The sequence below is a fragment of the Marmota monax genome, unplaced genomic scaffold (assembly GCF_021218885.2).
Source record: "Marmota monax isolate L192 unplaced genomic scaffold, Marmota_monax_Labrador192_F-V1.1 WCK01_AAM20220418_F8-fsc00022, whole genome shotgun sequence".
NCBI lineage: Eukaryota > Metazoa > Chordata > Mammalia > Rodentia > Sciuridae > Marmota > Marmota monax.
The window spans coordinates 24,744,155-24,759,370 of record NW_026695215.1 but is presented as its reverse complement, the minus strand read 5'-3'; the positions used below and the strand labels follow the sequence as shown (position 1 = coordinate 24,759,370).

General features: G+C 40.7%; 1 protein-coding gene across 1 annotated transcript in view; it reads left to right on the top strand.

Moving 5' to 3' along the window:
- Positions 1–15,216, top strand: part of Col6a5 (collagen type VI alpha 5 chain) — a 151,854-nt gene that overhangs the window by 40,042 nt on the left and 96,596 nt on the right. The window contains exons 2-5 of the mRNA XM_046431946.2: positions 1,349–1,447; positions 3,371–3,970; positions 7,668–8,300; positions 12,189–12,749. Of these exons, the coding sequence (XP_046287902.1) occupies positions 1,378–1,447; positions 3,371–3,970; positions 7,668–8,300; positions 12,189–12,749 (1,864 nt within the window). The 5' untranslated portion in view covers positions 1,349–1,377. The remainder of the gene's footprint in view (positions 1–1,348; positions 1,448–3,370; positions 3,971–7,667; positions 8,301–12,188; positions 12,750–15,216) is intronic.

Below are 15,216 nucleotides of genomic sequence, written 5' to 3'. Positions count from 1 at the left end.
GATTGAACCCAGGGGTGCTTAACCACTGAGCCACATCCCCAGCCCTTTATATATTTTATTTAGAGACAGAGTCTCGCAGAGTTGCTTAGGACCTTGCTAAGTTGCTGAGGTTGGCTTTGAACTTACGAGCCTCCTGCCTCAGCCTCCTGAGTTGCTGGGATGATAGGTGTGTGCCACCATGCCTGGCCTGATGCTAGTTTTGAATTCCCATTCCGACTCTGAGGGTTTGAGCACTGGAAATTGTGAGAATGAGTGAGTTGGTTCACTTGTTAGCTGTTTAAGCTTGGAGTTTCTAGAAGCTCAAAGTCTGTTTTAGGGGCTTATCTACCTGAAAATGACAAATTTAATTCATACAAAGTATTACCTGTTGATGCCACTCTCTGCCTCCAGCATAGCATCCATCATGGCATCAAAGAATCAGAGAATTTTAGTTAGGAGGAGCCTTAGAGATGCTATTCAACCCATTTCTAAATACTAGAACTACCACTCTGAAGTCTTGGGACCTCTATGGTCAGAAGTTTCAAAAGAACTGCTAGAAAAATCAACTCTAGAATAAAAACCAGTCCTTATACCTTTGGTATCTCATTTAAGGCAGATCTATTTTTGAGTATTGGTCATTTTGGCCTATTTCTTTTTCTTTTTCTTTTTTTTTTAAATGAACAACAACTCTGATTTGGTGGAATTTCTATGGCACTTAAATTTCTCATGAAGATATCTGATTGATTGTGAACTATGTGGAGAACGATGATGAACTGAATTTGTAAGATTGGTTATAACTGTGACAGAACAGTTCTCACAAGAATTTAATGAAGAAAACAGGGGTAGCTGCTGGCTCTTTTGAGCTGTTATGAACATATGCAATAGTCTTGATCAGCATAATGATGGGGGAATAAAATTGTGACTGCGTACATTGTGCGAAGATGTGGATTTAATATAAGGATTGTGGTATAGTGGTTAAGGTTGGGGGCATGGCAATTGCCTTGTCTGGTGAAGGAAGTGTCCTAGATCTGCCAATTATCAAGTCACCTGGTGCCTCAGTTTCCCTATCGTGTGCTATAATAATTGTGCCTTTTATAAGATTATTGTGAGGATTAATTTAGATAATACTTGTAAAGCATCGAGAAAGGTGCTTGAGTCATGTTAAGGGCTCAACAAGCATAAGCATTATCTATTTTCAACAAACACCCAGAGTGCTTGATAAAAGACCTTGGGACTTCTTGACAAATACATGTTTACAGTGTATCCATTCACTCCAATTATTCCAATAATTATTTTCTGGTGTTCATTAAGATTTTTCATATCGCAAATGTATACATTTGTAATTTTTACATATATGATTTTTTTTCAGAATAAAAGCAAGAAAACTCCATTAACAAAATGAAGATTCAGCTAATCATAGTTGCCCTAATAATCCTTTGGACTGAAATATTGGCAGATCAGAGCCCAGGTACTAGTATATTTTATGTTGATTGTTATTTGGGAAAATAAATATTTTTATGTCTCATGAAACCTAATTTTAATAAACAGAGAAGTAAATAATTTATTTGCTGAAAATCAAAGTACATGGCATTTGTTAGTAGTTGTAGTATGCAATAACAAACTTAATTTTCAAAAGATGGTACAAAGCTGGGGCAGGGGGATCATAAATTATAGTACATGTGGCTTGAAAAACTTTGATTATTCATTGATTTGCTTAAGTCTCAGTGTTCCACATCTTTATGAACACAGTCAATTCAAAATGTTTATAGATCAGTTTGAATTATGGATGAAAGTGGAAGAAAAGGAACCCCACACAGAAAACATTCTAAATATTTTTGGGGCTAAACCATTGCATGCCTCCCCAACCCCAAACGTGAAATGTACAGGTTGGGCATCCCTAATCCAGAAGTTCTTAATCTGAAATGATACAAAATCCAAATGTTTTGAGCTCTGATATGACACCTAAGTAGAAAATTCCATCCCTGACTTTAAATGACAGGTTGCAGCCAAAAGGTAGGCCCACTAAAAATATTATGTAAAAATTCCTCCAGACTTTGTGTAAAAGGTGTATATGAAACATAAACAAATCTTGTGTTTAGACTTGAATTGCATTCATTCCCCCTAAAATATCATTATATACTTGCAAATATTCCAAAATTAAAAAAAAAACAACTTTTAGAATCTAAAACACTTCTGGTCCTCAGCATTTCCACTAAGAGATACTCAAAGTGTATGTATATGGAGTATGAAAGGTACGTTTTTCTTCTCTCCTTTAAACAGTTTAAAGAAGTATTTCCAACCCTGTACTGTGCCACTGTAAGATTTCATGATGAATTTCTGAGTTACTTTGAAATTGCTGGACCTTTCCCATCATATCATTAGTTTTAGAAGCTGAGGTAATTGACAGAGGCTGCTGACACGGACACTATTAGTGCCTCCCCATGCCCAGATTCTAACCCTTCCCCAGCTGCTGTCAATATTACATGCAACAGCTGCAGCTGCCACTCACTTTCTGGTTTTCCCAGAGCCTCCTTACCTAAGGAATTATGCCCATACTCTCTGCTTCCTCCTACTGATTTTTGGGGATGGCCTGCAGCTGATGACTGACAGAGGAGTACATAAAAACTGGTCCTCTTTCCTCAAAGAGGGAAAATTCTGCAGTAATGTATGCTTCCGAGTCATTTGCAGACCAGACCTGACCTGACCAGACCAGACTAGATATATCCCTTTGCTCCATTCCTGTCTGATCCTGCTCTTAATACTACTTGCCTCTGTGGAACCCATCTACCTAAAGTCCCTGACTCTGCTACCAGGCTGTCCAACCCAAGACAGCTTCTTACTCTATGCTCTTTCCAAAAACTGCTGTTAGTTCTCAGACCACTTTGGAACTTTCTGGGGCTGGTATCATTATTGTTTATCCATTAGTACAGTGTTAGAATTTGGTGATTTAGAACTGAAAAAGAAAAAGTCAGGGCTGGGGATGTGGCTCAAGCGGTAATGCGCTCACCTGGCATGCATGGGGCGCTGGGTTCGATCCTCAGCACCACATAAAAATAAAATAAAGATGTTGTGTCCACCAAAAACTGAAAAATAAATATTAAAAAATTTATCTCTCTCTCTTTAAAAAAAGAAAAAGGGGAAAAAAAGAAAAAGTCAGTTTTCTCTGGCATAAACTGGAGCAAGAAAAATCTGTTGGCTAACTTTACGAAAGTCCTCTTACATGACATTTTAGCAAAAACAAGAACACTTTCTTCTGTTTGATTTTTGGAAGACACTTTCCTTGGTATTTTGCTAGACCTATAAATGACGACATAATCTCAAGAGATCACGTTGGTCTAAAATGTAAAGGCTGAACAATAACCTTATTTTTGTTGTCTTTGGATTTTGATAGGGCCAGGCCCTGAGTATGCAGATGTGGTGTTTCTGGTGGACAGCTCTGATCACCTGGGAGTTAAGGCCTTCCCATTTGTGAGAACATTCATCAATAAAATGATCAACAGTCTCCCCATCGAGGCCAACAAGTACCGCATGGCCCTGGCCCAGTACAGTGACATACTCCACAATGAATTCAACCTGAATACCTTCAGGAGCAGGAACCCCATGCTGAACCATCTCAAGAAGAACTTCGGGTTCCTTGGTGGATCCCTGAGGATAGGAAACGCTCTTCGGGAGGCTCACAGGATCTACTTCTCTGCACCTTCTGATGGAAGAGACAGGAAACTGTTTCCTCCTATTTTGGTGGTCCTGGCTTCAGCGGAATCCGAGGATGATGTGGAAGAGGCTTCGAAGGCCCTGCGGAAAGATGGGGTGAAAATCATCTCCGTGGGGATGCAGAAGGCTTCTGAGGAAAACCTGAAGGCCATGGCCACATCTCAGTTTCACTTCAAACTTCGGACGGTCAGAGACCTCAGCATCTTCTCCTCAAACATGACGCAGATCATCAAGGATGCGACCAAGTACAGAGAAGGAGCAGTCGATGTTGATGTACAAGGTAAGGAAGCCACATTGAAGTACTGGAAGTTTCAGCACAGTATCCTCTTATTCTGCCTTTGCTCATATTGTTTTCTCTGACAGCCTTCTTACAGCCCAATAACTCCTTTGACGTTAAAATCTCAACCCTATACTCTTATCCTCTTATGTCTTTTAGGGTCTGACAGTTCCTTCCTTGTGAACACCTATGACAGCTGTAATTCCCACAATTATCCATTTCTGTTTGCCGTCTTCCCCAGCAACGGACTGGTAGTGCCATAAGGGCAGAACGGGCAACTTGTTCTCATCTCTGTATTCTTTGGGCTTAGAAAATGAGCTGGTGTTCTATTTCTTAATGAATAAATACATGAGAGTCTTACAGAAATAAGATCCTTGTCTGTTTTCTTTCCCTCGTGGTCCTGGTTCATTTGAGGCACACAGTAAATACTCATCAACTCATGTCTAGCAGCACCCAGTGGGAATGGTAACCTTAGAATGAGACTTGTTAGCCCATGCTCCTGTTTTGCATTCATCCAAGCAGAAGAGGGATACAAGTTGTGCAGTAGTGTGACACTGTGGACCTCAGTCTTGAGCTGTGTGGCTCATCCCTCTCTGAGCCATTTCCCCCTTAGATGTTAAATTTCTCTAATAAGTATCAATGTCTGATAAAGCCAGAGGTTTGACTTATGAGCTCTTGAGTCATATGATCATCTTATGCTGATATCTTCATGTTTAAGATACATTTTTTTCCCTCATTTTTACTATACCAACTGGTATAGTACAAGGTAGCCTGAACTCAAAAGATCAGGACAATGCCATTAGCTGGCTCTGTGATCTAGATGCCATCTATCTAGGCCTTTCACCAGCACCCTCATTTGTAAGATGTATGAGGTGGTAGGCTTGGAACTTCCTTCCTGGTCTACCACTCCTTGTCCAGTCTCATAGCGACAGCTGTGGGCTGATTGTCCCCCTACCCCAGTCAGACCACAAAAAATTTAATAACAAGTAGCCTTCATGAAATTATTTCCCTTGTATTATTATGTGATCAATGCTCAGGACACCAGTTGTCTTCACATTGTTTGGATACCTAAGTTGGTGTTGGCTTTTACACTTTCAAATATGACTTCCATTGTGCCCTGGGAATTGCCCAGCTGGTGGAAGGGGAAAAAGATGGAGGAAGATCACCCCCAGGGGGAGTTTTAGGGGCTGAGCCTGGTGGAGGATAACACTACTTCTGCTTGTAAGCTGCTGCCCATGCCTAGCTGCCCATTCCCAGCCCTTGGGAGTGGTAGTGGTAGTTCACTGGTCAGATCTTAGTTGCATGGCCACATCTAACTGCAAGAGAGGCTTGAAAATCAGGTCTAGCTCTCTGCTCAAGAAGCAGAAATGGGCCTGGTGTGGTGGCGCAGGCCTGTAACCCCAGCGACTCTGGAAAGTGAGACAGGAGAATTGCAAGTTCAAAGCCAGCCTCAGCAACGGGGAGGGGCTAAGCAGATCAGTGAGACCCTGTCTCTAAATAAAATACAAAATAGGGCTGGGCGTGTGGCTCAGTGGCCAAGTGCCCCTGAGTTTAATCCCCCCTCCCCCCCCAAAAAAAAAGCAGAAATGGGGTTTGGAAAGAATCTGGAAGACTCTCTTCACAGTGTTGCCCTTGAGGTATTGGGGAGTACATTTTCCTTCACTCCCCACTGCTTTGGGGAAAAAAAATGTAGAAGCTATAGCAAGTCCTTAGGGCATATGGAAGAGATATCCCGTGGCCTTCCACCCTGGGAACAAAGGAGATCCTCTCTGAGCTCTCTGGGGGCAATGGGGCTTTACCAACTACTTAGAGGGCTCTGTGAAGATTATGTTTCTATCACTATTTCTAACTCACCTCACAGCAGGGTAGTACGACAAGATATTGCTTGGCCAGGTCCTGTCCTTGCCTTTTGGAGATTAAGATTTAGAGATTAAGAGATTTTTAGTCAGGAAGGTCTGGGTTCAGACCCTGGCTTGTCTGCCTCAGACCTTGAATAAGCTACTTAACCCCTGTGCTTCAGTGTCTACCTTGTGACATGAATGAGGTGACTTGTATGGCATTTGGCATGTGGTTTACTAGTATCAGTAGTAACAACTGTTTGCAAATAAATAATAACCTGGGGAGGTCATACTGGGAGTTTATTTTACTCAACTGTGTGGGATTCAGAGTAGATTGGAAGACTTATAAGATTATTTTTTAATTCCACCAAGATTGTTGACCTCTCACCAGGTGCCAGGCACTGAAGGGGTAGAGATAGTAAAACATGCCTCTGACTGCTAAGATCAGAGAAGCTAATAGGTAGTTGTTAGTGAGATGAAGCTTATCTCTTGGCTATACTTTCCACAGTTGAGGTCTGTCTGTGCTTGGAGTGGCTGTTTTATGTGAATATGGCCTACTGTTCTTTAGAATCCAGATTCATAGAACCAACTGCTCATGTGGCATTTCCTCTTGGATGCTCAGTGGCATCTGAAGCTGAGTAGGTCTGAAACAGAACTCTTGAGTCCTCTCTATAACATGTTCTTCCCACTCGCTTCCCTAGCTTACAAAAAGATACCCCCACCATCCACTCAGTTGTTCAGGTCAGAAGCCCAGGATGTTTCTGTTTCTGCATATGCTGTCAACTCTTGCATCCAATTTGTTCAGTGTTCTGTTCAACTTCTCAATCATGTGTCAAAATGACCCTGGTTGTGCGTCTTAGCTGCTTTATCCTTTCTAAAACCATTATCTCTTTCTAGAGCCATTTTTTTAAAATTGTTATTCCTGAATTCATTATTTCCCTTCAGTAATCAGAAGGACACTTAAAAGATTCGAACTGAATCATGTGACTCCCAGGTGATCTGGGCTCGTCTCCCTCTGACCTTGTCCACCAATGTTTCCACTGCTTTCAGCCGCTCTGGGCTTCTTGCTGGTTCCAACCATTTGGTTTTCTTTCTACCAGAATTCCTCTTTCTTCAGATTTCCACATGATTGAATCTTCACCCACATTTCAACCCAAATGAGACCCTCTCAGAGAGGACTTTTTTGACTTCTTCCTATGTGAATTAAGTTAGAGTCCCCTACCATTCCGTTTCCCCAGCATAGTTGCTCAATAGGGTCACCTGTTTTATTTCCTTTCTAGCACTTATTACTGTCTGAAATAATATATCTGCCCTACCCTTAGAATGTGAGCTCCCTGAGGTCAGAGATGTCACTGATAACTCTTGCCTGCATCCCAGCTCTTGGGAATGGTAGTGGTAAAGACAGTGGTAGTCCTACTGGTGGTGGTGGTTGAACTGGTAATGAAGGTGGTGGTCTAAATGCAGTTGAGTATAGCAAGGCTGGTAGTGATGATGGTCACCCTGATGGGGGTGGAGGTGCCGGTGGGGGTGGTGATCATGCTCCTGGTGGCAATTGTACTGGTAATGGAGGTGGTTATGTGGTGGCTTCCAAATAGATGATGGTGAATGTCGGGTGTGGTAGCAAAACTGGTAAGTAGCATTCTTTAGATAGAGGGAAGAGCATATGCAAAGCCTCTGAAGTCAATGACCTTGAGAGTCTTGTTCAGAATTTTGAGCTTTTGTTTGCTAAGATAAAATATTGCTCTGCATCTGTCATGACTCCCTCTATTTTCACTCATGCCTTTTGGAAATCAGTAAAGTACCTGTCTTACTCTGGACTAGTGCTTTATCCTAATCATCATACTTTTTTTTTTCTCTCATAGTTCCCTTCCTTACATCCTGTCAGAAAGATTCACTTGCCGACCTTGTGTTCCTGGTGGACGGGTCACTTGGGACCCAACAAAATTTAAGAAACCTGCAGAAGTTCCTGGAGAACATAACCAGCTCCTTAGATGTGAATTCTGATTGCATGCGGCTTGGACTGATGAGCTACAGCACAAGGGCTGAGACGATTTCTTTTCTGAAATCCAGCACAACCCAATTTGAATTTCAGCAGCAAATCAGGAAGCTTTCCCTTCGGGATGGGAAATCCAATGCTGGGGCTGCCATCAATCAGTTGAGGAAGGAAGGTTTCTCACAGTCCAGTGGCAGCAGAAGGGCACAGGGGGTCCCTCAGATTGCAGTCCTGGTCACCCACAGATCATCAGATGACGAGGTGCATGAGGCTGCATTGAACCTTCGGCTGGAAGGCGTAACTGTGTTTGCTATGAACATCAAAGGGGCGAACAGTACTCAGTTAGAAGCAATAGCATCTTACCCTACAGAAGAGACAGTTTCCACCTTGAACTCCTATGCAGCGTTGGAATCTTACAGTAATAACTTCCTGAAAAAGCTCCACAATGAAATATGGACCCAAATTTCTACTCATGCTGAACAAATTAACCTTGACAAAACTGGTATGTTTTAAAAAATATATATTTCTTATTCTATAGTAAACTGAAAGGCTGCCTAGTGTTGGGGCAGGGGTGAGGATTGAACATAATTGGATAAAGGAGCTTTTAGAATAGTGGGAACCAAAACCAGATTTTGGTCACGGTTGCACAACTTTGAAAATTTACCAAAAAAATCATTGAATGATATACTCAACAATGGATCAACTTCAGAGCAGGTAAGTAAGTCATGCCTCAAAAAACATGTAAAAAAAAAAGTTGTACGTGTTAACTGTAAAATATTTTAATTGTGTGAATGGATATAGAGAGGGAAGTAAAATCATCTGTAATCCTATCTTCAGATAAAACTATTAACAATTATTTCTCTTTTGGGGGGAGGTACTGCAGATTGAACTCAGGGGCACTTAATCACTCAGCCATATCCCCAGCCCTATTTTTTATTTTATTTAGAGACAGGGTCTCACTGAGTTACTTAGTGCCTCGCTTTTGCTGAAACTGGCTTTGAACGAGTGATCCTCCTGCCTTAGCCTCCTGAGCCATTGGGATTACAGGCATGTGTTTAGTCTCTTCTCTCTCTCCCCACTCACTCTGCTCATGCATGCACAGACCCATATAAACACAGTTGTAAAAATTATATGTCCGTGCTCCAACAGAACATTCTGGGATGATGCAAATGTTCTCTAGGTGCACTGTCCAATAAGGCAGCTGCCAGCCACCTGTGGTTTCGGAGCACTTGAAATGTGATGGAGGAACTGAATTTTGTAAATGTAATTTGATTTTGATTTATTAGCCATGTTCAGGGTCTGTTATACTGGACAGTGCAAGCACACACGGTTTGGTAACTTGTATCAGTTACAATCACTTTTGGGTATAACTAAGAAATATATCAGAGTAAAAGTAATTGAAATAGGATAAAATTACTTTCACTGCTTTACAAATAAGCCCAGAAATCGGCAGATGAGTGGCCATGGTACACCTCAGTGTTAGGGACCCTTTCTCTTCCTGTGATTTTTTTTTTCCTTGTGTGACCTTTATTCCAAGGATTGTAGTCCAAGACAACAACTTCAGGCATCATGTTCAGTGGACAAGAACAGAAAACAGGAGGAAAAGTGAGATGCCCTCCTCCCCGCCATTCTTCAAGGATATTTCCAGAATTACACACACATTTCTGCTTCTGTCCCCTGCTCCAGAAGTTGATTATATGCCACACTTAGTTGTAATAATGGGAACTGGGCAATATAGTCTTTATTTGGAGTAGTTGAGTATCTAAGTAAAAATATGGAGATTCAGTTAGCATAGAGAGAATGGCTATTGGTGGTAACCAGTATTTTCTGCCTTACCTGATGTTTTTTTGGTCTCAGGGATTGAACCCTGGGGGACTTTCACTGAGCCACATCCCCAGCCTGTTTTATATTTTATTTCGTGACAGGGTTTCGCTAACTTGCTTAGGGCCTTACTAAGTTGCGAAGGCTGGCTTTGTACTTTTGATCCTCCTGCCTCAGCCTCTTGAGCGGCTAGGATTACAGGCATGCCTGGCCCCATTTTTTAAATCAAATTTACATCACAAACTTTTGTCTATTTCCTTAAATATTATTTTGCAATATACTTTTTAGATTGGTGATAATATTCTGTTGTATGGATTTACCATAATTTGTGCAGCATATCTGAAATTGTGGGGTATATGGGTCAGTGACAATGTTTTGCTCTTGTAAAAACTCTTGTACCTATATTTTTATGCACAACCACGATTACTTCTCCACATTTTGATCTTTTTTAAAAATTTTTTTTTCTTTCATCATTCTAGCCAAGGACATCCTAGTTAAGATGCTTTGTGAATCTGCTGTAGTTTACTGAGCTCTTTCCAAAGGTGCATGCCAAGAGAGACTTGATAAGACTGAGCATATCTAATTCTGAGATATCTCCTGCCTTCACGCATTTTCTCTACAGATAAACTGTTTTTAAATAATTAAAAGTAGTATTTGGCAGCACTCGCATGGAAAGGAATTGCCATCTTCCAAATGCACAGGGGAGTGTGAATTTCCAGACACTTCTGGCTCAAGTGGCAAGCAAAGAAGATTCTAGCAACTCAGGAACAGCCCTCCCACAGACACAGTGTTTGCTAATGAGAGTCAAAGCAGTAGGTGCCATCGTGCACAAAAGTGACAAGAGATTTCAGGGGATGTAGGCAAAGCACCAACAGTATCTGCTATAAACTTATCAGCCTGCTAAGGAGCTTGTTGATAATTTAGTGGTCCAAGCCTCATGCTAAACCTAATGAATCCATCTCTGAGGGTGGAGTTTGAGCACGTGTGTGTGTGTGTGTGTGTGTGTCACTTGGGTTGAACCCAGGTGCACTTTATCACTGAGCCACATCCCCAGACCTTCTCCTTTATTCTTTTAAAAATTTGAAACAAGGTCTCTAAGTTGCCCAGGCTGGCTGTGATCTATCTTATTGCCTTAGACTCTGGAGTTGCTGGGATTACAGGAGTGTGATACTGCAGTCAGTTGGGTAGCTGTATTTTCGTAAGCTCCCTAACAAACTCATGCTAGGGAGTTAAAAACAAAACAAAACAAAAACCTCCCTACCTGGTCCAGAAATTTGCTAAGGTCCAGAAAGTGATGGCCCGTTTTCCAGTTTTAGAGTGATCAAATTGCAGAAAAACAACCTTATCTGACTTAGTCACTGCTTTATCCACTACATTTGGCACATTGAGGATATTCAACTGGTTAAATAGAATTTATTAAACCAAAGGGACACTCACATTAACCAAACTCAGGATTCTGATGTATTAAGAAAAGAATGGCTATTTTCTTTATAATATCAAGAATGATCAGTGCCAAGGAGACTAGACATTCATGTCCTAGAAATGGAACATACTCTCCCTATAGACATGCAAAGTTTGAAGCTAAATTGTAATAAAAAAAAACAACTGTTGGGGGTTGTGTAATCTGAATAAGAGAGTTTTCTGATTGAAATGTTTAATGGAATCTACATAGGCAGCTATCTTGATTTCAAAATCAAATATATACATTGATAGCTTTCTGTATCTAGAGCCCTATCTGTATATGTGATTGTACAGGTGAGGCCTTGAACCAAAGGACTCATTCTTCTTTAGTCCAATCAAAATGTGTAATGACGGGAATGTTCCATATCTACCATTCGATATGGTAGCCACTAGCTTGCATGGAGCTGTTAAGAGTTTGCATGTGCAACAAGGAGCTGACTTTGAATTTTATTTAATTTTAATTAGTTTAAATTTACAAAATTTTAAGAGCAGCATGAAAAGTTTAATATGGTTAAAACAGATGAAGAATTGCTGGGAATAGGGTCAGAGAGAAAGGTAACAATCAAAATAAAGCCAATTTTAAAATTCTGAATTCTAAATACACTGATAAATCATTTAAGTAGAAAAATAATATGATCTTATTTAGCTTTAAACATATTGTTATGGTAGCTCTGAGAAGAGGAGATTATTGGGGAAGTAAGAATACAAGCTCATCAATCCCATGCCATTTCTCAAAAAATGATACAGCAAAAGTATCTAATGGGGCAGGTGTCAATACGAGAAAAACTATTTAACTTAGATCCCTGAGGTTTGGGAACCTGGTCCTTACTCTTTAATTTACTGGTTGTGTGACCTTAGGTAAACAACGATGCCTTGCTTTGTTTCAATTTTCTTCCAAGATGGTTGTAAATTTCAATGGAAAAAAAAAATGGACATGAAGAGTCCGATGAAAGGTACAGGCTCTTGGCTAAGGCAAAGAAGCCTTGTTCTAACGGGAATAGCCTCATGTTTCTCCAAAATTGTAAGGTTCTCTTGCAAGTTCGTTCCAGGTTCTCTATCATCAACAGAAAATGCTCTGTTCACTTTTCTTTTTTTTTTTTTCCTTCAGGCTGTGTGGATACAAAGGAGGCTGATATCTATTTCCTCATTGATGGCTCCGGCAGCATCCAGGTGAATCAGTTTGAGCAAATCAAGACATTCATGTCGTCAGTGATAGACATGTTTAGCATTGGCCCAAACAAAGTCCGAGTTGGAGTCGTGCAATATGCAGGGGAGAACAGGGAGGAATTTCCCATCTCTCACTATCAGAACAACATTGACTTAAAAAAGGCTGTTTTTAACATCTATCAGCTCGGAGGTGGCACTCGGACTGGAAAAGCTCTGGATTTCATACGGCCAATAATAAAGGAGGGAAAGAAGGACAGGACAAGTGAAGTGCCCTGTTTCCTTATCGTGCTGACTGATGGGAAATCCGAGGACAGTGTTGTGCAACCTGCTGAGAGACTAAGGGCTGAACAGGTCATCATTCATGCAATTGGCATTGGGGAGGCTAATAAAACACAGCTGCAGCAAATTGCTGGGGTAAAAGAAAGGGTCAACTTTGGACAGAACTTTGATGCCTTAAAAAGCATAAAAAATCAAGTTGTTCGCCGCATCTGCACTGAAAAGGGTAAGCAAAACAAAGATAAAAGGCTCCATTTTCCACATATCATCAGTTGCTTCAAGAAGGTGAATGGCCAGACTGAGTGGAGGTGCCACGTGATCAGTTGTCTGGCTCACAGTTTGCTAACTTCCTTTATCACCATGGAGGGATTCAGTTCCTCATTTTAAACCAATTGCCAAGACATGGAGAATCCCTCTAGAGAGAGCTGCTCTGAAGCTATCTTGCAGGCAGTAGGCTTGAAAGAGACTCTATTGTACGTGTGAATTGCGTGTGCATGTGTCTGCGCATGAGCATGCACGCATGCACGCATGCAAATACAATGGAAAGAGACTAGGCTTTGTAGATTAGGGTTTAACTCTGTTCTGAAGCATCCTTATCTATAAAATATAGATAATATCTACATTCAGAGAATCATATGGGTCAAGCATCATACATGCCAATCATTATTTTCATATTATGGGTACACATCTAGTACATATGCAAATGTTGTTCATTTTTGTTTATGATAGAAACACGTCTTGGTGTGGTGAGTGGAGAGTAGGAACACCAAGGAACCTAAACACGAGGGGCTACAAAATGCTAGCAAGTCTTAGAGCAGGCGCAGATGGAGAGAGGCACAGGTATCAGCAGGGGCAGATTAAGCTGCTCTAACAAAAAGACTTCAAACTAAAGTTTGGACTGCAAAGTCAAACAGGCTACTATACCCCAAATGCAGCTCCCATCTTTAGCAAAACTGAAATTCCAGTTCTGGAGCCCACAATGCTCAATCATTTTAGTGGCAAGACCCAGAAGTGGCCAGCTCGCTGTTGCTCTTATCTATTGGCCCAAACTTAGTCACAGGGCCATGTGTAGTTTCAAGGAAGGCTGGGAAAGATAGTCTTTAGCTGGGCAGCCATCTGCCTGGCTGAGATTTGACTAACACAGAAGAAAGGGAAAATAATAGGGAACAAAATTGTCCCAAAATTGAGAAATAAGGAGGTAGATCCTGTGAATACCAAATCTCATGTTGAAGGCTTTTCCTTTGCCCATGTCACATGGAAGAGTATCATTGGCACCTCACCACAGTGGACCTTTGCCAAGGTCACAGACATCTCAGAGACCTTCCCATTGAGTGTTTTCAAGATGGCTAGAGGGCAGCTTGGGTCTTGAGTGTCAATCCTCCTGGTGGATCTAAGTGTTGGCTTTAAATTGGTCATTGAAAAATAATTATCTTTTCATTTTCCCATATATGGCTGATGCTAAGTGTTTATTTTCAACATTCCCTGAATGTTGAGAGAAAGTCTGGTAAGAGGATGGCAGAGATTACAAATGGACAGGTGCACAGGCAAAAGGGATAAGACCATGGAGATCCATGCTAACGACAATGTAAAATATGTGTAGCATGTGTTATGGCGAAATTGCAATAAATCACCAAGTCAGTCTTGGAGCAGGAGATGGAAACTTTATTCACCAGCTGGTGGGAGGGGGCAGGCTGCAAGTCTGCACTTCTTGACCCTTACCAGTGATTAGAGCAAATCTTTTAAAGCATGTTGGTACATTAATCATTAATGGCTGTTGCTATGATTCAAAACCACAAACAAAAATCGTGAGATATAAAATCATAAGCAGAAGGGGAAGTGGGTCAAAATGACCCTTGTTGAGTGTGAGTTAAAGAATGGTTACTCACGTCTAGACAAACCTTAACATTCTATGTGATTAGGGAACGTTGCACAAGTACATTGTATAGGAATTGCCATTTTGTGTGCTAAGCAACTGTTGGTGGGTACAGAGGCAGGTTGTTCCCATGAGAGAAGCGTTTCTTACATGACATGGAGTCTCAGGGTAAAATGGAATCTGTTTTGTCATTGCCTATATAGCTTGGCCAGTAACATATGGATTAATAATCTTTTCTCAATACTTTATAGGAATTGGTCTTAGATGTGTGTATATGTACATATACATATTTTTATATATGCATGTATATGCACATATACAGATTTCCAATCAATAAGTTATCAACAAATTTCATGCATAAAGGAACAGTCTATGGTGAATAGGTGTGTGCTTACCTTAGCACTTATTATCCCTACTAAAAACTTTTCACTCCAATTTTTAATGTTGACTTGCATTGAATTTCTGATTCAGGGTTCTAGTCTGCTGTATTTATCAAATTGTTTAAAATTATCCCAGAAAATGATGTTATTATAGATTACTTGTTGTTGTGTTTTCCAAAAAATTACATAAAACCCTGGAGTAGTTAGTCCTTTGACTGCTGAGACTTGATTACTTTGGCTCTGATTCTTTATTATTGGTCACCATTGGATCCCTTAATACAGGATCTGAGGTTTGGTATTTTATACTCCCTAAGAATTTTGAATGAATGAGTTATGAATAAATGGATTATGAATAAAGGAGTGATGTATGTGTGAATGAATGAACATGTACTTTGGAAGTTGCATTTCTTTTTTTTTTTTTGCATTTCTTTTTTAAAACT